This window comes from Cyprinus carpio, chromosome A5 (genome assembly GCF_018340385.1).
Source record: "Cyprinus carpio isolate SPL01 chromosome A5, ASM1834038v1, whole genome shotgun sequence".
In the NCBI taxonomy this organism is placed as follows: Eukaryota; Metazoa; Chordata; class Actinopteri; order Cypriniformes; family Cyprinidae; genus Cyprinus; species Cyprinus carpio.
The window spans coordinates 24138554-24158339 of record NC_056576.1 but is presented as its reverse complement, the minus strand read 5'-3'; the positions used below and the strand labels follow the sequence as shown (position 1 = coordinate 24158339).

The 19786-nt window shown below is 36.9% G+C and overlaps 2 protein-coding genes across 3 annotated transcripts in view; both read right to left on the bottom strand.

Moving 5' to 3' along the window:
• The window catches only part of LOC109046183 (AT-rich interactive domain-containing protein 3A-like), a 68290-nt gene extending 66588 nt beyond the window's left edge, over positions 1-1702 (bottom strand). Inside the window, exon 1 of the mRNA XM_042756609.1 lies at positions 1623-1702. The gene's annotated coding sequence lies outside the window, so the exon portion shown is untranslated. The remainder of the gene's footprint in view (positions 1-1622) is intronic.
• Positions 190-11455, bottom strand: LOC122145059 (AT-rich interactive domain-containing protein 3A-like). Of its 2 annotated transcripts, XM_042756607.1 has the most exons (3): positions 10993-11455; positions 9081-9713; positions 190-1709 (listed from the first exon to the last, which is right to left on the bottom strand). In XM_042756607.1, exons 1-3 carry the CDS (start codon positions 11029-11031, stop codon positions 1365-1367), a joined length of 1017 nt encoding a protein of 338 aa, XP_042612541.1. In that variant the 5' UTR covers positions 11032-11455; the 3' UTR covers positions 190-1364. The 2 variants fall into 2 exon arrangements, with proteins under 2 accessions (XP_042612541.1, XP_042612542.1); XM_042756608.1 differs by lacking the exon at positions 190-1709 and having other exon boundaries at positions 8650-9713; positions 10993-11448.
• Between the last annotated feature and the right edge of the window lie 8331 nt (positions 11456-19786).

Below are 19786 nucleotides of genomic sequence, written 5' to 3'. Positions count from 1 at the left end.
ATATGAAAAATCAGAACTTACAACTTTTATAAACAGCATAAACTTATTTCTGGTTTATTTATTATGAAAACATAACAAATGTCCTTGCAAATGTTTTTCTTTTTTAAACAGCATGTTAAACAATGCATTCACTTTGACGGGCAAACTGAAGGAAATCAAACCTTCCTGCTTCCTGAGGATATCTGCTTGAGGAATAAAGTAAAAAAAAAACATCAAAACTAAACTACAGATATTTAAGATGAATTTAAAAATCCCCCGCCACTCTGTTTCTTCACATTCTTCACAAACCACATTTTAATGGCTGTGTTACTTTTTATTTTAGAGTGGAAATATTTTTGGTTACAGCCTTCTTTAACAACTGAACCAGACGGAAAAAACAAACCCTCAGAACAAAATGCGACACAAGCTTGTTTTCATTTCAAATATTTCATAGTTCCCTTCAGAGCTGATAAATCATCTTTGCAGCAGCAGGAAAGGAATCGGGCACAGGGCAAAATCTGTAAAATAAACAATTCCTGGGATCCAGAGGCGTCTGATGCTGTTTAAACTATGAATTGTTTGCTGTGGCACCAGCAAGCAGAGGTCTCTTTTACTGACCTGCAAAACCTTTAGCATGGAGGTGTGGAAGTCAGTTGGAAGTAAATGACATCCATTGCAATAGTACTGAAATTGCCCTTCTTAAATGAGTAAAATGATCAACGGCTTTAAAACAGAGCTGTCTTCTGCATTAAAGTGTCTGTTGTAATTGAGGTTTCTTTCATGAAGGTGGGGAATGTTGTGTCACATGCCTGTGGAATTCAGGCTCTAATTGACCCTTGAATTCATTGCTGGACATTAAAAACAAAGCAGGCCTTCTATGCTGCATGTGGGTTGTGAACTATATAGGGCACTGGCTGGTCAGATGAGCAGCACTTATTCATGAATTCAGCACTGGATTAATTTGGGCCTTGATAGTATCAAACTTTGGAGTTAGGACAGAAATGACTTTGTCTTAGAGTTAGAAGTGGATCATTGATGCCTTAGCGGCTGAATTAATTCTTCACTCATATAAATCAGGTTACGTTATGTTATGTGTTTTCCCATTTAAAGAAAATGTTTGTGTTCATGCATGTGTTTTACATCTACCTCTGAATCGAGCCAAGAACTAATCAATACAGAAGTGAATTTTAACAGTACTACACTAGTATGCAGTTTAGACGACATTAAAAGGGGTAGTTCACCCAAATATAAAAATGCTGTCATCATTTACTCACCATTGTGTTGTTCAAAACTTGTATGACTTTTTTAAGATATCTTGAAAATGTTTTTTGTTCTCACAATGAAAGCCAAAATAGTTCAGAACCACACAGCACACTACTGACCTTTTAATTGTATGGAAAATAATAAGAAAAAAAAAATATTTGCGTGAACTGCCCCAAAGATTCCACACAATTAGGGAAAAAAAAAGATTTGACTTTAATGCTATCATCAAGACAGGCGTAAGTTCTCCAGACTGTCACTACTGTTTGGGTGGAGGGGTTGTTACAGGGAGGCCTGGGGCCAGTAAAAGGGGCTGTGATTGCAATTTGAACAAAGCAGAAAGAGAGCAGAAATGAGGAATGGGGGGTGGGGTGATTACTGACCTCCTGAATCAAAGACGAAGAGCCACCGCCACCGAAAGCAACACTCGAATCTTTCAGCTTCCTCCCTGGCCCGCTGCCTTGGCCTGACTGAACACATGTCAAGGGCACAACTGAAATCACGGGCTGAGATGTACAAAGAACTACATTTGACTCATGCTAATGAAGCCGGCAAAGAAAGATGGCATTTGTTTTAAACAAAGGTCACAACACAAATCATTCTGGTGTTAATTGCTTTAGTAGCAGACGCTGTATTAACAGACAAGTGAGTTAGATTATACATAAACATTTGATATTTGCATTCACAGACAACAGGACTTTCCTTTTTCCTTCCACCCCCATTATGCTCTTACATTCTTCTCCATTTCTATTCACTTTACACGTCCATTTTTTTCAACCCAGAAAAACTGCCTTTTGGGGTCCATTATCCAAAAATCTCCTGTGGGATTAAGCAACAAGCTAATTTACTACTGTTACATGTGATCTTTAGCCCCGTGTGTCTCTGAACCAGACTCAATGGGTCAGGCTGAGATTACCCTCCATCTTATAAATGATTCAACTGCTAAGGAAAAGGGTGTTACTACAAGTGTTACACTTTTACACAAAGAGACAAAACTAACACAAAGATATGTCAAACAGACTTAGCTAAATAAATAGATTTGACTGAACATCACTATTCAGTTTAGAGTGCACAGTAATCAATTATAACTGTACATTTTTAATGACATTCCCAGCTAATCGGGTGTAAAGCAAAAAAGTTACAATAAAAAAAGTTCAGTAGAATAAAATCAAACTTTTCCATGTAGATTTTGTCCTCACAAACCAGGACAAGCAATAGAACATGTATCTTTTTTATGTTATGCTAGGGCTGCACAGTTTGGGAATCTAATCTTTGTATAGAGGCACAATTTTGCCCAAAAAATTAAGATTATACTCTATAATAATATGACTTTAAAATAATAATAATAATAAGAAGAAGAAGAATATTACTATTGTGATATTTCACTGTAGAAAAATAAATACTACATATTAATATTTATGTAGTCTTAATTTTTACATAAATTAGTGTTAATTTGTTCAATATTTTTTCAATATTTCTTCATTTTCAAATTATAAAACTATCAATCTTTTATTCTGACAGAAAAACGCAGGGAGCCCTTAAAGCTTTTCTTGTGTTGACAACAGACAGTTTATAACTGCTTCTTATTACAGGTATGGAAAAACAGCCAAATTATACAGCGTTCCCTTAAGAGAGATTAGTCAACTAGTCTTTCAGACAAACCACCAACTAGTCAGTTTTGCACATCCCTTACATTAAAATGCATCTTCATAATGTGATTGTATTTCATCACACAGCCATTTCATGCTTAGTGTGGTCAGACAAATTGCTTGTCACTAGAAACTTGTTGCATCATCTAGTTACAACATAGTGTAATATGATTGTGTGCTGTACTTGACCAAACCAATCAGGCAGTAATAAACTCATGTAAACACAAAGAATCTGTGTGTTATGTGAGAGATCATTAGGAAAGTTGGATGTAAAGAAGAAGTTAATCCTGTAAAGAGAGTATCTGATTCAGACCGTCAGCCTAAATCATTCAATGCTTGATTCCTCCCTATCTTTCATTACAGCTCTTCAGTTTAATGAACGCTGATGCGTGAGTCCATATGGGCCAAGACTGACGAAGACATGAGAGCTCAGCTGCTGCCTGCTGTCTTACTGATACCGACAGAAAGAGAAATTAAAACACTTTAAGTAGCACCAAAATCCAAAATGCAAGGCCAGTGCAATATTATCTAAAAGTGAGCTTCAGCTTGGCCTAAACATACTGCAAAAGATTAGACATTCCTTCACTGACCATTACTCTTGAACTGAGGTAAAACGGCTCTGTATGTCCATTAATAGCTATTTACTTCAAGTTCCTAGAGAAATGTATGATGAACCTTGCACAGTGCGCAGTAAATGACCTTAAAAACAATATATCACATGCACCACTAGTGATCATATATGACAGTCCTGCACTCAATATGAGAAAAAAAAACTGCACAATTACTGTACCATATTCAAGCACGTCAAAGGTTAGTCACTGTACAATCTGAGAATGTTTTACTGGCTCAGGTACTGTATATAGAATATCTAGCTGAAGTGAACAGAACATTTTGTTTATATCCTGGATATAATGTTTGCATAGACTATGCCTGGTAACCATGATCACAAAATGTATTGTGAAATCAAACTACAATGACTCACTACTAATAAATAAGCACCGATATTCCCATATTTCAGACAAGAGTAATTAAATGTTTCTCTTAATAAAGCTAGCTGTGCTTATCAGTATGTTCCTGTTCTAGAACTGATAAAAAAGTACACAAAAACACATTTTACATCTCAACTACTTATTCCACTGCAGAGTCCACTGTTCATACAGGCTGCCTTCTGATCACTTAACTCCAGCATGCAGGAAATCATGCAGGGCACATACACTCTAAATTGTGTGTCTAAATGATGCCATGTGGTCTTGAACTGCTTGAAATCACACCTCATTCTTCAGATTAAGGGCAAAGTGTTGAAAAGCAATGGAGACCATTTACAGGGTAATGTATCATGCAAAACAGAGTATACTCTGATCCAAAAACATGTTACTTCTTATAAACGCACTGGAAATATGTTGGGGGGGGGGCTATAGTCTAAAAAATTTAAACATGCTATGAATAATCTTTGACTATTTTAAATGCCACAAGTGAATTTAGGAATCGCAACATTATAATGTACAGTATAAATAAAATATATATTTATTAAGATTACATTTTAATAGTGTTATTAATTTATTAGTGGTTTTAAAGATTAAACGTAAGTGAATTCTATATCATGGCAATGGTAATGTGCCATGTGGTCTACAACTGCCTGATATATAGACACGTAAGATACTGATATATTGTGAATATATGATAGTTACACCAACACAAGTGTAACATTATAGTAAAAATTAAAAACATTTTTAAATAAAAACATTTTTTTAAGAGGCACATTTATCAGCCTCTTGCACAAACTACAGTAAAAAGTTGCATACATTCAGAGTTTGTGTGATGACCGAGGCAGCAACAAGCAGGATTAAAATGGACGTGTGACTGTTTTTGTTATTACAGTCAGCGAGTAAGATGTTGACGTAGCTCTAGCTCTGGGTCTGTTACCAGTTCTGAATGTTCAGTATGGTTAATGTTCAGTGCAGGATTATCAGATCACCTGCTGATGACATGTTCAACATGGATTTATAACAGGCTACCAAGCTAAAGCAGGCTCTTATTTATTAGACGATCTAAAACCGAGAAGACTGGAATTCCATTAAATATTTCCACTTACAGCACACGTGCCAAATGAACCTGCCACAGCTGTCAGAAGGCCTGGGTTAGCTCATACCACAGAAGGCTAACAACATTAATGCTAGGTAAAAATCACAATCTCTGTGCCATACGGAGAACTGGCTCCATGCATGTGTTTTAGCTTGAGACTGCATGCTGGGGAACTTAATGGCTCTCAGGACCCCAAAACATGTGAGCAAAGCAGTGTAATCAAACAGAAGGGGATACCGTAGGGGTGGAGCAGGCCTGTAAAGTCAAGGAATGTCTTGTGTTGACACTGGAGTTACTGTGTGTGGATTTCAAAGAAGGGGCTCCAAGCATTTTTATGAAGGTATAAATGGGCTTGAATTCAAGCGTGTTACTTGAGAAGACTTTAAGACAGGCTATTTACATATATCAACAGACTAACTGCAGAGGCTCATGGGTTAGGGCTGTGTTGACTGGACATAGCCTCTGTCTCTCACTTCCACAAGTTTTTATATATTTTTTTTCTTTTCACAAAAGTGTCCAGCAAAACAAAGAGGTGCGTATCTTAAAACCCCTGCCCAATGACAACATTTGTTTAACCACAAAGACTATTTTGCCTTCCTGTCTGGGGGGGAACTTTGCCTTCCTTTCAGTGATTTCACAATTGCCTCATTTCCTATTTTCTCCAAGAGATGTTTTGCTTAATTGTGAGTGTTTTTGAGTGAATTAGGTCATCACTGGCTGCTTCGATACTCATTCATCTCTTTTGAACTGCATTTTAAAAATCCAAAAAGATCATTCTGAATTTACACAGGTTTCTAACAATTATTTCTGAAAGATGCAACATCCAAACTGTCTCTTCTTAACTCAGAACAAACAAAACAAAGTTCAACGTTTAGAGAGTGCTAATACCCTCTGAGCCAAAAGACAGTACATAAGTAGACTTATTTTACTAAAGTGGACTGGAGTAGCAAAGACAACCCTCCCTTTCCACAAGCTTATGTAGTGAAACCTAACACCACTGCTGGGTTTCCTCCACCCCGTTCAGCTCTGCCCAGCCCCCTCTATGGCCCTGTTAAAGCCTTGTTATGGGAAAAAGCCATTCTGTGAGTTTTTTATGTTTGCAAAACATGGCAGAGTGAGACAGAGGAGGGGATCAAACATATGCGCTGAAACCAAAGTGGAGGTCAGACTGAGCAATCAAAAGATGATATTTGCTGAAGGGAAAAAGTACACTCTGTATTTGAGTGAACACATTTGATATGTGCTTCAAACAGGTTGAGATACAGAGCCTGCTTATAAATTGGAATCAGTTTAATAATACATACACTATTATTCAAAAGGTTGGGGTCAGTAATTATTTGTGTTTTTAATTAATGGTTTTATTCAGCAAGGATGCATTTAATTGATCAAAAGGGACAGCAACGACTTTTATAAAAGATTTGCTATTTTAAAAAAGTGCAAAAAATATTTACAAAGAATCCTGAAAAATTTATCACATTTTTCACAAAAATATTAAGCAGCACAACAACAGCATATTAGAATGATTTCTGAAGCACCATGTGACACTTAAGACTGGAGTAATGAAAATTCAGCTTTGTCATCACAGGAATAGATGACATTTCAAAATATATTAACATAGAAAACTGTTATTTTAAATTGTAATAATATTTCACAATATTACTGTTTATATTTTATTTTTGATCAAATAAATGGAACCTTAGTGAGCATGAGAGACTCAAAAATATTTTTAAATCTTACTAATCCCAAACCTCAATTATAAACATAAATATTCCTTATGTTTTAAAACATAACTTAATTAATTAGAAAAACAATCCTTTAATAAGTTTGCTATTTAAAGTATATAAAAACATTTGTGCAATGCAATGCAAAATCCTTCTGGTATTTCAATGCATACATCTAACAAACACTACATGAACAAAAGTGAAAGTGCCAGTAAATAATTAAGTGTGCAACAATGTTGGTCCAGAATGTGATTCTCACTGAGGACAGACACACACACACACACACACACACACGTTTGTCTGGCTAGACTTTAGAGAAGTATGCAGTTTGTTCCTATTTCGTAATGGCTTGGCTTTGAGCCGACCCATATGCAGCCTGAGAGGGATATCCCAGCATTATTGGGAGGGAGCCAGGTTGGAATGCCACCAGGTTTCGTTTCCTGCATTCCTGCCAAAACTCTACGCAACTACTTGTTTTTTTTTCCTCTCCCCTCACTGTTTCTTTGACAATAAACAGCCATTTGGCAACCGGTTTAACTTTGTCTCTTCCGATGCTTCGCTGTCTGGCTCTCTCTCCTATCTATTCTGTTTTCCTTTGATGAATGACTCATTTCTAATATCAGTGCAAATGAACACATCTAGCTTAGGCTTGACTAAAAGAGAAATGAATTTATAATTATAAGACCTTAAATTTGGTTTTCATAATTGAGAGTTATTTAGATTTTTGGGTTTGGTTTTTAACTAAGGAATAATGTGCAGAAACATAAATGAAAGATAATGAAAACACTTTGATCTGACGTATACATTTATTTCCAAGCTAAGCAATAGTCTGTTATTTAGTGTTTTAATTAGTTTTGCAAATACAGACAGCAGGAATTTGGTCCCAAGTTTTAATGCCAATCTATTTTTACATTCCTCTAAAAAGCCTTTCTTATTTTAAGAAGCCATTTATAGCATTTAGACAGTTTTTTTTAAATGTTTAAAACAGGCAGTACAGTGGCTCCAGTCAGTCTGCCAAATGCTATCAGCATCCTTACATTGTTTCTGCATTTCACTTGATTTGTCCAAATAGCTCAAAAGCGATTACAAAATGCATGTCCTTGACTTCTGCAAAACAACATTAATTGTGTTGTGTAACACTGTCCTCAGTTTTTTTTAAGCAAATGTTGTGGTTGGTATTATTCTTATACCTGTATGATCAAAGATCATAAGATCTTGTTAAAAGTTCTTTATAAATCTAAGAGTAACACACAACTTCTGGAAATGAAAACCAAACATATAACATCACATTATTTAAAAAAAGTTGACCTTATTTGAGATCTTTCTTATTTTTTGCATTGTTTTTCTCCATTTCATAACGTTAAGTCAAAACAGCTGTCCCTATTCAAACTGCATTGTACCCCTTACATTAAGCCAGTGCTTACGCTAATGCAGCGGTAATGTGCATGTCTCATTTGGCCAGGTCTCTGAATGATCCATCATAAATAAGGTATGACAAGTCCATCCAGGCTCATTCTGCATAGATCTGTGTTTTGCTTAAGAGCCTCACTCTCAGTGTATCACTCTAAATTATCCTTTGAGAATACAGTGGAGCAAAACTGCTGCAACATAACTATGAAACATTCTTGCGCATAACCCTGAATTTCCAGTGTACAGGTGTACTGTACAAATAACCTTGAATAACTAAAATGTACCCATAACAAAATAATTTTAAATAAAACAATCAAAACCAACAAACCAGACTAATATTTTGCACTTCTGCACATCAACAGCAAAGACTTTAATAAAAACATATTTGCTCTTTATGCTCTCTGCAAAAACACGTTTTAGACCTAAATTATGAAATGGTGACTATTTAAATATTTTAAGCAATAATTTAAGCAATGAATAATTTTTTTTTGCATCATAATTAAATTCAAAGTAGTTCAAAAAGTGCAATTACTACAGGTTGCAATTTTGATTTTTCATAAAAATGTAATGCAGAAATTAAACTTTTTGAAATTTTTAGTGCAGAGTCTGCAGACTGTATATGTCTATGTGCTAATGAAGAAAGTAGACACTGAAGCAGGGACTGATCCTGATATAGTCGAACTTAATATATAATGTCAATGCATGATGCAAGTGTCTGGACAATATGGTTTTCATTAAGCATTGAAGCCTAAAAGCCTGTTGTTTCCATTTAATAACTCAGTTTTTTGATTATGATGACAACTAGCTGTGTCGTTCTGAATGATACTGGGGCTTATGCAAGTAGTTTCACACAGGATTAAACACAATCTCACTTCATGCTTTCAAACTTTACACATTAGTAATCACCAAAGAGTTCACCAGCGTGCACATTCAAGGGTTACTGGAGAGCATCACTAGAATCTATCACTCATGAACATACCTGTTTGAACTGCTCCTCATAAGTCCATTCGTGGTGCTGTGATTGTGCTTGCGGTGCCAAATCACTCGGGGACTCAGTCTGTCTAGGAGCTGCACAGGTTGGCTGGACTCTGGACAGATGTATCGGGGTACTTTTTGGAGACTGCCCGTCACCGGGATAAACAGCATGGCGCGGTGGGTAATGAGCTAAGGGTCCTTCCATATCTTCATCCCCACCAGCCTCATTCATACTGTCATCTTCCTCCAAGTCGCGGTCTTCCTCATCCATGCCGCGGTCAAGGTCTGGGTCCTCATCATCATCATCATCATCGATGTCGGAGTCGGCTGTGCGCTCGTGTGGCTGGCCGGAGCTCGAGTTCGGGGCTCCCGCAGCGAATGCTTCCCTCACCGCTGCTTGATAGTGGCGGAAAGCGATAGCTTGCTGGTGAATCTGCGACTCCACCATTGATCTGATTTCTTTCTCCTTCTCGGCTTGGCGGAGTTTCTCCTCCAGCGCGAGTCGAGCCGCCTGCTGTCGCTGCAGGTTCTCCATGACCGCCTCCAGCTTCATCCCGCTGCCGCCGCTCGAGTGACTGTGAGCGCCGGAGGAGCACACCAGCACAGGAAGACTGCTCGCCGACGAGAAAGCGGCTTGCTGGGGGCAACAGAATGCAAATGTCACTACAAGTTGTAGCTGGAAGCAGAATTACGGGTGACTTCGTGGAGTCAGGCCCCCTTAATTAAGCCCTAAACCCCCCTCTCCCTAAAAAACCTAAATAGTTTGGGAGGGGGTAATTTGGGGGTGTAAAATAAATATTATTTTTCATACAAACAGTTAGCTTTTTCAATAAGTATAAAAGTTACAATTACAGTTAGCCAGAGCACGTATTTTCAGCTATCATCAAAACAGGTGGTAACGAACAGACAAGCTCGTCAGAAGTAATCATAACAACTACGGTGTTCACGCGCTACCCATTACGATTCAGGCGGAACAATGAAGCATAACTGTAGCCTATTGTAGGCTATTTTCACATATCAGAACTATAATCACAAAATTTGTTGCTTTTAAAAGTAATTTTGATGATTGATGTTTAGATAATGGTAAAATAGTCGCGCCAAATTACAATTCGCGGTGCGCAAGGACAGCCCCTCCAGATTGTTCACAAAAATTACATTTACATTTTATAGTTTAGCAGAATGGTTACGTCAAAAGTAGGCTATAGGTCAAAAATCCCTAAAAAGTAGCACTATATGTCGAACCTTAAAGAGTATAATTCGCATAGTGGTTGTGAATAATTAGGTAGCCTTAGCCTACTTGACTAAAGATCACTAAAAAAAAAAAAACTATTCACATTGAAAAAGACAAAACGGATGCACACTGCAAAATCCTCTCATCATTGCCATAGCAACTTTGTTTCCATCCATTTAACTTGTTACAGCTAATTTGTTATTTTTACTCGATTTTACTCTTTTGTGAGCTAATTAAAATAGTCGGAAAAAGTGAACTCATCACTACAGGCAACTTCGGCACAACTTTTTTTATCGTTAATTTTTCTTATATTAAAATGTTCAAATAGCATTACCGAGTTCATAAGATAAAACTACTTTTAGAAATTACCTATGGAAATGATCCCACTAACAGGATAAACTACCTGACGGTCTGCATTGTAATTGCACGCAATGTCACATTTCTGATGTGATGTAAAAAAAACGACCTCGAATTATTCAGTGACAGAAACATGACAAATTATGTAAACTATATCGTATATGCTGTGTTGCTAGCTATAAGTCGAAGGGCAGCGTGTGCAGAGTAACACAACGTGCGTATAAACATCTAAGTGCACTAAATATTGAATTAAAATATCTAAAATACAGTGACAGGCTAAGCATAACGACATCTATATTCTAGCCGAGGAGCAAAAGCGCGTGCTTACCAGTGCAGATTTAGTCGCTATGCTTGTGTTGTCAACCATGCTTCTCCCGTCAAATGCGACGATTTTGCTCAACAGTGACCTTTTTCCCCAAAGTCAGAAGTGCTTGTATTTCCGTCTCAACATCTAGATGTGTGTCGCGAATGCAAAGAAATAGCTCTTTATGGAAACGGAGTCGCGACACGCTCGCGGTCTTTGAGCGATCTGGCAACAAGTGGCTGTAACTGTAGCGAGAATGACCTCTGAAGACTAAAGATCAGATCAGTCCCTCTGCCTCCATCTGCTCTCTACACGTCAATAGACCTGGATATAAGACAATCAGGGCAGGGGCTGCACTAAGCCAGCAGAAATACAGCTGAGCAGCGAATACGATCGGCTTCCTGCGCGCGCTTCTCTTCAAATACAGCACTTTAAACTTTATTTGAAACTCATCGAACGCTTAACAATCTACACATCTGAGCTCAAAACGAATGCTCCGCCTTTAAGAGTTCAAGGTGTAGAAAATGTGGAAAGATCTATCTAACAGTTTAAGAGGGCTTTGCGTGCGTGAAACGCAAATGATAAAGTAAGCTATAATTATAGCATCATCTTACTCAAGCATTGTTCCTCAAAACAAATGTCCGCATACATTTATAACCACTGTTTATGTGTTTCTGAGCAAGAGTAGCGAAAGACGGTAGGTTTTAGGGTTTAACGTATATTGAAAACACGTTTGTATGATATATACACTAAAAATACATTTGACATATATTACAGCATTTTCAGATTGATTTAGCTTACTGGTTAAAACTTTCATGTGCACGCTGTTTATTGGCTTTCCCCCCCCATATGGATCTTATGAATTCTCAGAAACAGAATCCTCACACACTCTATTAACAATGCTTTGAAACATGAGCTCACTAAAAATACTAAAGCTCCAGATTTGATTCTGAGATGTGCAATTTAGGCACTGATTTTCTTAAATTATATATATATATTTTTATGTATAATATACCATAATTTCAGAAAAGTATATTAGTCATTACCACAGTTCTAGACAATTTTGCAGTAATGAAGCCAAAGGTGCCTTTGCAGAATCCTCAGAATCAAGGCTGACAGACAGACACAGACAGATGATAGATAGATAGATAGATAGATAGATAGATAGATAGATAGTAACTGTTATATATTTGATGTCTGAATTAGTCCATATAGCACTGAACAGCAGGCAATTTCTCCCATGACCCCCTGCTCTCTGATTATGATGAAATAACCTATTATCTGTTGACCCCAATAACTCCTTAAAAGAATTCTGTGTTGCTTTATGCCCTCAAACCATTGAGCAAAATTGATAATCATTCCACAGTTACAATCCGTTCAAGTTAAAGCAAGGCTCAGGTCTTGCACTGACACTGATAAGCTAGAATGATGGTTAATATGTTTGACACAGTGAACTGTGCTCAGAGGAATTTCTTAATGACAGGTTTGAATTTATACACGTTACACAATACTTTGATTATTATATTTGCAGATCTTAGAACAACAGTGAGACTATTTAGTTAAAGCTAAGATATGTTGGGACACATGCCAGAAATCTAATGCAATGATTAAAAGAAGAAAAAAAAAGTCAGATTGAGGTAACTGTTGCCAAGGTTATGTAAACAAAACCTCTCTTCCAACAATGTGAGGTTACAAACATCTCAGTGGATTAAAATTCATAAAATGAACGTAAATTGTGTAAGTTATGTGTTGTTAAACATCGCCACCTGCTGTTCATAATCGGTAAATACATGTAAAGTATACTTAAATTTAAAGCCTTTGTGAGAGCTCCAAGTGTTTCTTATATTTAAGTAAGAAATGAATGCCAGAAATTTTAAAAGAGGATATATATATAGTGTTCCTAATACATATTCTTTATCACAACATGGCTAATGATCCAGTTTCAGCTATAAAATTACTCTAAAATAAACATGACTCCACATATAACTTACTGAAAATTGTCATTGTTTTTCATAGCACTCACATTTTAGAAACACTTAGCTAATGAAAATATAAAAGCATTTGGGATTGGCATCAGCTCTAAGATGACAGCTAAGTAAATTCAATAACACTAACACAATTGGGGCTTAATAGATAAAGCACAATGGTGTGATTGAGAGAAAAATAGCATCACGAGCAATACAAAATGACATCAGTGTAACCGACTCACTTATATTACATTAATCGTGACAAAATCATGTCTATATTCACAATCTAATTCATGAATATGCCATGGGCGCAGTAAATCAGTAATCATTTTCAGGTCAAATTTGGTCAAAAACTGTAATGCAGGTCAGAAATTTGTTCAAAAGAGGTGAATGCTGGTAGGTCACATTTTTATCTAAACAAATTCTACTCTAACTGACCTTGGTTTGGCTTTATTAATAATCTAATTTGTTAAAATCAAGTTTAATGTTAAGTGCATTTGAAGAGAATTTTTTTTTTTTTTTTTTTTAAAGAATAATAATCAAATTAGTATAAAGAACCAAAGAAAATGAGAACAAGAATAGAAACCTTCCATGCACTGGAACAAGCGGTAGAGGTCATGAGTAGAGGGCAGGGGAAAATAACCATTTATGAAGCTGCCTAGCATCCTAATAAGAATGAGGAAGGGATTTGATGGGTTAGGTTGGTTCTAATGGGAAATAATCAGCAGTGAGGTTACAGACAGTATTGAGGGACATAGACATACAAACATACAGCGAGCTCTATCACAGACAACTTTTTCAGGTGTCTGAACTTTAGGTTTGTCAGGAATGTGTTCCTGTTTTGTTGTGTTTTCCTTCCCCATGTGCTCCGTGACTTAGTTTTCCCTTATGTTTGGTAGTCATTTGATTTACCTGTGTCCCGTTTATTACACCTTGGTGAGTCTCGTATTTAAAGTATTGTCCGTTTCCTTTGTTTCTTTGCCTGGTGTTGTCAATGCTACGTGCGTTCCTGCCTGCCCTGTGTTACCCGTTTGGATAAATAAAGACTGTTCTTCGTGACTCTCCATGTCCTTTGCTCCTGCACAGCGGACACATGTGACAAGGTTTTTCTCAGCAGTAAATGTTTAGGTGATTTTGGTTTTACACATTTTGAAACTTTGTAAAATTCTTAAAAGTTTGCAAAGTTTCAAAAGATGTTTCAACTTATAAGAAAACCAATATTTGCACTTAAAAAGTGCCAAGTATATTGAAAATAAATCTGGGTGCTACACTACCAAACATATCTCATGTTAATATTATGTGCTGAATGCAATCCACACCATAGCTTATTCAAAGTATTTTGGTTTGTTTCTGCATCATCTGTGGCCCGAGAGACACAGATAGGCTGCATTCCCTTTGAGCAGGTGAGCTCTGAGCTTTCTCGTGTAACTAGGCACATAATTAAAGTAATGAAATGAAATGTATTCTTTTAAGGTTACTGAGTAATGAACCACAGTAGTGTTTTAGCATTGATGATCACAAATGCATGCATGCATAAAAGACTGAAGACCTTTTAGATTCTGGTGAACAAAGTGAGGGAATTCCAATAGATTTACAAGAATATAAATAATGTTGATATTATTGTTAATGATATGTTATTGTTATAGATGTTAGATATTGTTATAGACAGATACTGCTATATTATATGTTATTGATACATACAATAGTGCCTGTCTGAGCATACTTTTAGCAACCCAATGGAGTCGATCCAAAAACAGAATATTTGTATTACACCACTTTACAAAGAAAGGACAGTTCCTGAAATATCACCGTTGCTACATCTACCCCATTTTGGTTTAGAGACTAAAATTATATGCAGCAATAGCTGTATAATGATATACAGCTCCTCTTTGTGAATTTCTGAGAAAATATTTTTTTCAGATCACCAATACAAGTGATTGACATACTGTAAATAGGAGAGGAAGTAAGTATGTTGACCAAGACCTGCATATTTAAGTTAACAGTTGAAAATGGAACAGCGGATAATTAAATCAATACTGATCAGGGTTATTGATCGGTGAAAACTTGGGTCAGTGTATAAGAATGATTGTGGATCTTAGTTTTTCCTATGCTTTCCCATTATTTTTGCATGCAAAGCAAGTACAAAAATCCATCTTTTTAATTTAGACTACATAACTGATGAACACATTAACTCATTTTTTTATGTTGTTCAAATCAGTTTCAGCTGATGTGGTCTTCTATAATTCTATGTGAAATAACCTGTTCCACAATAGCACAAGTCAAGTCACCTTTATTTATATAGAGCTTTATACAATACAGATTGTCTCAAAGCAGCTTTACAGTGTTAAACAGCAAAATAGTTTGTCAATAATGCAAGAGGACAATAATCCTAATGTATCTATCATACATAACTATCATATGTATCTACTGTAATGCACTGCTATGTGTGTGTGTGTGTAAGGGTAGGTTTACAAATGTCTGGAACACACTCGTAATTAGACAGTATTGATGTCATTGTGTTGAAAAGTCTGTGGGTTAAAAGGAAGGCTAGCTACTGAAATTACATCTCTTGCTCTCTATCTGAGTGCATTTTGTCTAATTATTCTCTTCCTCATGATTCATGACCACTGTAGCATCTAAAAAAAATTCTCTAGGTATTTATCAGCATTAACACTGGGAGGTGATGCTTTCAGAGAAAAGCATTATCGCACTGGTATGTTAGGAAATGCAACCAAAGCTGTGTTAAAATAAGTATAATGTTAAGAATTAAACTTGTTCTAAGGGTGCATGTGTGTAAAGGTTCACCTGTGTTCTGTGTAAGCCAAATGAGTTTATTCTGTTCAGTACCTATGTGCATATTGCAAAAATTTAAAGTTCAGCCTGAGATTGAAAGAATTAGTATAAGTAAAAAATAATTTCCAAGACTAATTCAGTCTGATGATTAATCTCTGGAAAGTGCCTTGGTCACCAAGGCCTAAAGGTGCACTATAAGTAATTACATTGCTCTGATCAGTCATTTTATACTGTGTGAATAAATTCCATAAGTAAAAGTTTCCATTAAGAGGGTAATTACAGGGGGATAATGTGAGACTGATCATATGAGCTCAACATGTTAACAGTCAGGTTAACACAAAGATCAAACAAGTTCAAATGTGTGTGTGGGTCATAAAGACAATTATATTTCAGTAAAATGTATGAAATGATTCTGACAGTCTCCTCTGTGTCTCTTCACATCACCGTAGAGCCATTTTGGAGAATATGAGCTTCCATGCATCCGTGTGGCGTGGCTGACACAGAAGAGCGTATTCTGCCTGCGCTGCTCATATTGTCCAAAATGGCGCAATGGTAATGTGGAGATACACAGACGGGACCGTTGACAAAGGAATTGTTGAATAATGTCGTTATTTTAGTTTTCATCACATACAAAATGTATTGTCATCGCTTCATAACGTTACAATTGAACCACTGATGGCAGATGAACTATTCTGACGATGCTTTTCATACTTTTCTGGACCTTGACGGTATAATTTACTTGGCAGTCTATGGGACAGTCACAAGCCTTCCAGGTTTTCATCCAAAATATCTTAAATTGTGTTCCGAAGTTTGACAAAGGTTTTATGGGTTTGGAACGACATGGGGGTAAGTGATTAATGACAATTTTTTCCTTTTGGGGTGGAGTATCCCTTTAAAACTGTAGTTTCCCAAAGGCAGTCACAGAAACACGGTTTGAACGAGCGGCAACCTCGCGCTCTCTCTCGTGAAGCCAACAAGGAAGTGACTAAAACTGCAATTCATCGACTACTGTGAGGCAAAAGGGAGTCAGTCCCATAGACTCCCCATGTTAAAATGCCCAACTTTACAACAGAAAAAAAACATGTTTACAGCCTGGTTCAAAAAATGATTTTGGTCTGTATAGCTAATTTTGCTCTTCATGACAACTGTGAGGGGGTGAAATTTTTTATAACTCATCCATTTAAATTATATTAAGCATTAAATTTCTGCATAATTAAGGGCGTGGCCACTTGAGTGACAGGTGGATTGCCGCTGCTGACACTGCCATCGAGCTAGGTGGGCATGGCTTCAGCAACCAGCTCCCGCCTTTTTGCCCATTTTCGATTATCCGGGAGAGTCGTGCGGTGACGCGCTGTCAAGATGGCGAAGGCCTGCTCTGCACACTTTGAGCTTCAAAAACGTTCTTCAGGAGTCTACAAGTGACGTCACGGACACTACGTCAAGACTCTCCATGTTAAAATGTCTATGGGATAGACTCCCTATTGCATCAGCCTCTAGTGGCCAGTCGATGAATTACAGTTTAAGTCACTTCCATGTTGGCTTCACAAGAGAGAGAGAACTCCGCTCATATTTTCTGCATAATGATCCATTTAAAAGTTAATTGACCAAATGGATGTTTATAAAAGTTTATATTGCTGTTGCAGATGAAATATAACATAGATTACATTAAATATATATATATTTTTTTACCAGGATAAATGTTGATTATTAGTAACTCAAACCCCTTTATCTAAACATCTCTACTTAACCGTCGGTAAAAATGTTTTTTATATTTTTAACGCTTTTTATTTGTGTTTGTAGTTCTGAACCGAGTCCTTCAACAAAGCGCAATGGCTTGTGGGTAATATTAGCCATTAGAGTGTGCACGGATCCACACTTCAAAAATCGACCGGAAATAGTAGACCATCTGTAGACCAAATAGTAGACTTCTGGCATAATTTTTTCAATATACTATGCTTTAGGACACATTTATTCAAGATTTAAGATTTTTATTTGTCACATACATGGTTATATGGTGAGCATATGACCAGCGGTGAAATGTAAGTCAGGTCTGCTATTCTAATTTCACATAGGCTACTATGTTAGATGGATAGTATGAACATTGGGACTCAGGGATGGTCCTCACTGCAGAACACAAGATCCAGGGGGCTTGGTTGGATCCAGATCCAACTCCTCCCAACTTACATATAAGGTGCGTTCGACTTCATGCGGCGCCACGCAAACCGATCGGCAGCTGACTTGAAGCAGTGCATGCCGGTTAGAAATTTTGTCCGACTTGAACCGGCACTGACGCCACGTCACTGTCACGTGTGTGGCATCAAAGTACCGCAATAGCGTTTAGAGAGCAGCCGGCTAACTCAGCTGGTGCAGCTTTTTCAGAGCAACTACAGGAGCCCTGATGACGACACAGCTGTTTCACGATTGGCCAAATTCACCACATGACAACGATGACGTGTGTTTCCAACATCTTCAATTCCAATACTGCTCACAAATCTGTTTTTAGAACAGTACAAGCTTTTTTTTCCTGTTACGCAATGTTATATTGAGTTACATTTAATAATTAAAAAAAACACTGATAAAAGAAAATATACCTCCACTTTAATGGTATTTAAATAGTATATGTGTATGTTGAACTTTGTTCTTGAACAGATGGCGCTGTATTAAGCAGTATATAAAAAGTGTTTCTGTTGCTCATGAAAACGTTTCTGAAACGTCTGTGCATTTGACAAATATTGCATGTTATTGACTTCATCTCTGATAAGAGTATGCAAACACCACAAAAGCATCACTACCGGGAGCAGAAAATGTCCGACTTCACATCTCTGCTTTCAATTCTGCCCCTGACTGCAAGCGGCTACTCTCGCCGATAGGTCTACTCAGCGCTGCATGAAGTCGAACACACCTATACCTTTACCTACCCATCTCCACCCCCTGATCCCTAAACCTACCCGTCTCCACCCCTAAACCTACAAATCTCCACCCCCTAGATGTGGATCCAACCACGCCCCCCTGGATCTTTTGTTCTGCAGTGAGGGGTTACTGGGTTATAATATAAATGGCTGCTTAAAAAGTAATAAGAAAGGCATGCAAAGTTCTTTACACACAGACTTACATATAAACATATCTGCCTTGTTACTGTATTACAATGAGATAAAATTAGTTTATAATAATCACTAGCTAAAACAAGATCACTTGTAAGCCTGGACACTTCTGGACAGATCCACTATTCCAGTCTCCTCCATTTGGAGACTATAGTTCTCAATCTGGTTATGGGTTAGTGCTTCTGTTTTTTTTTTCTTTTTTTTTCTTCTCCCTTTGATCGTGCCATTAAGAGTGTTTGTGCTGGCAAATTTCCTTATTTGGCTAGAGTACAAATAAATTATGTTTATATTGAATTAATTTAATAACATGGCAATTAACCTTTCGTATAGTGTCTGTTGGTGTCTGATAACTTTAAAGTTAAATTAAATTTTTAAAAAAGCATCATTAATTCACTCAGGTTTTTTAGTCTAAAATGAGAATGCAGTTGAAGTCTTTCAACATTCAAAAACTTGGCCTATAGGAAATAAGAAAGGTGGCAGACATTTTTACACCACTGCAAATTAATGACGCAAATGCAATTTACTAAATGTTCTAAAATATGAACAAATTACAAGGAAAAGTGAGTAAACAGTAACCCATCCACTCAAAGTTTACAGTTACCTCTAGAAACCAAGGGATGAGGTGGCACTTTCATGTTTGACATCTCTTTACTATTGGAAACCATGACTTTGCCAACTACGAGATAGAGACCTTAATCTAGCATAATCAGGATTAATGAACACAGCCCACTGACAGATGGCTTCAGTTACGTGAGCAGTGTAATACATTTAAGAGAGCACGAGTCATATACTCAAAACAAGTACAGGTCTGTTCCAGGAACTGCAGAAAAATGAATCAATTCCTTAGGGAAAAAAATAAATATATATCTGAAAACTTTAGGGAAGACAGCTTGACTTGGAAGTGGAAAAGGATAGAACATTAACACAATTATCTGAGTTTTAATGGCTAGGGAGCAT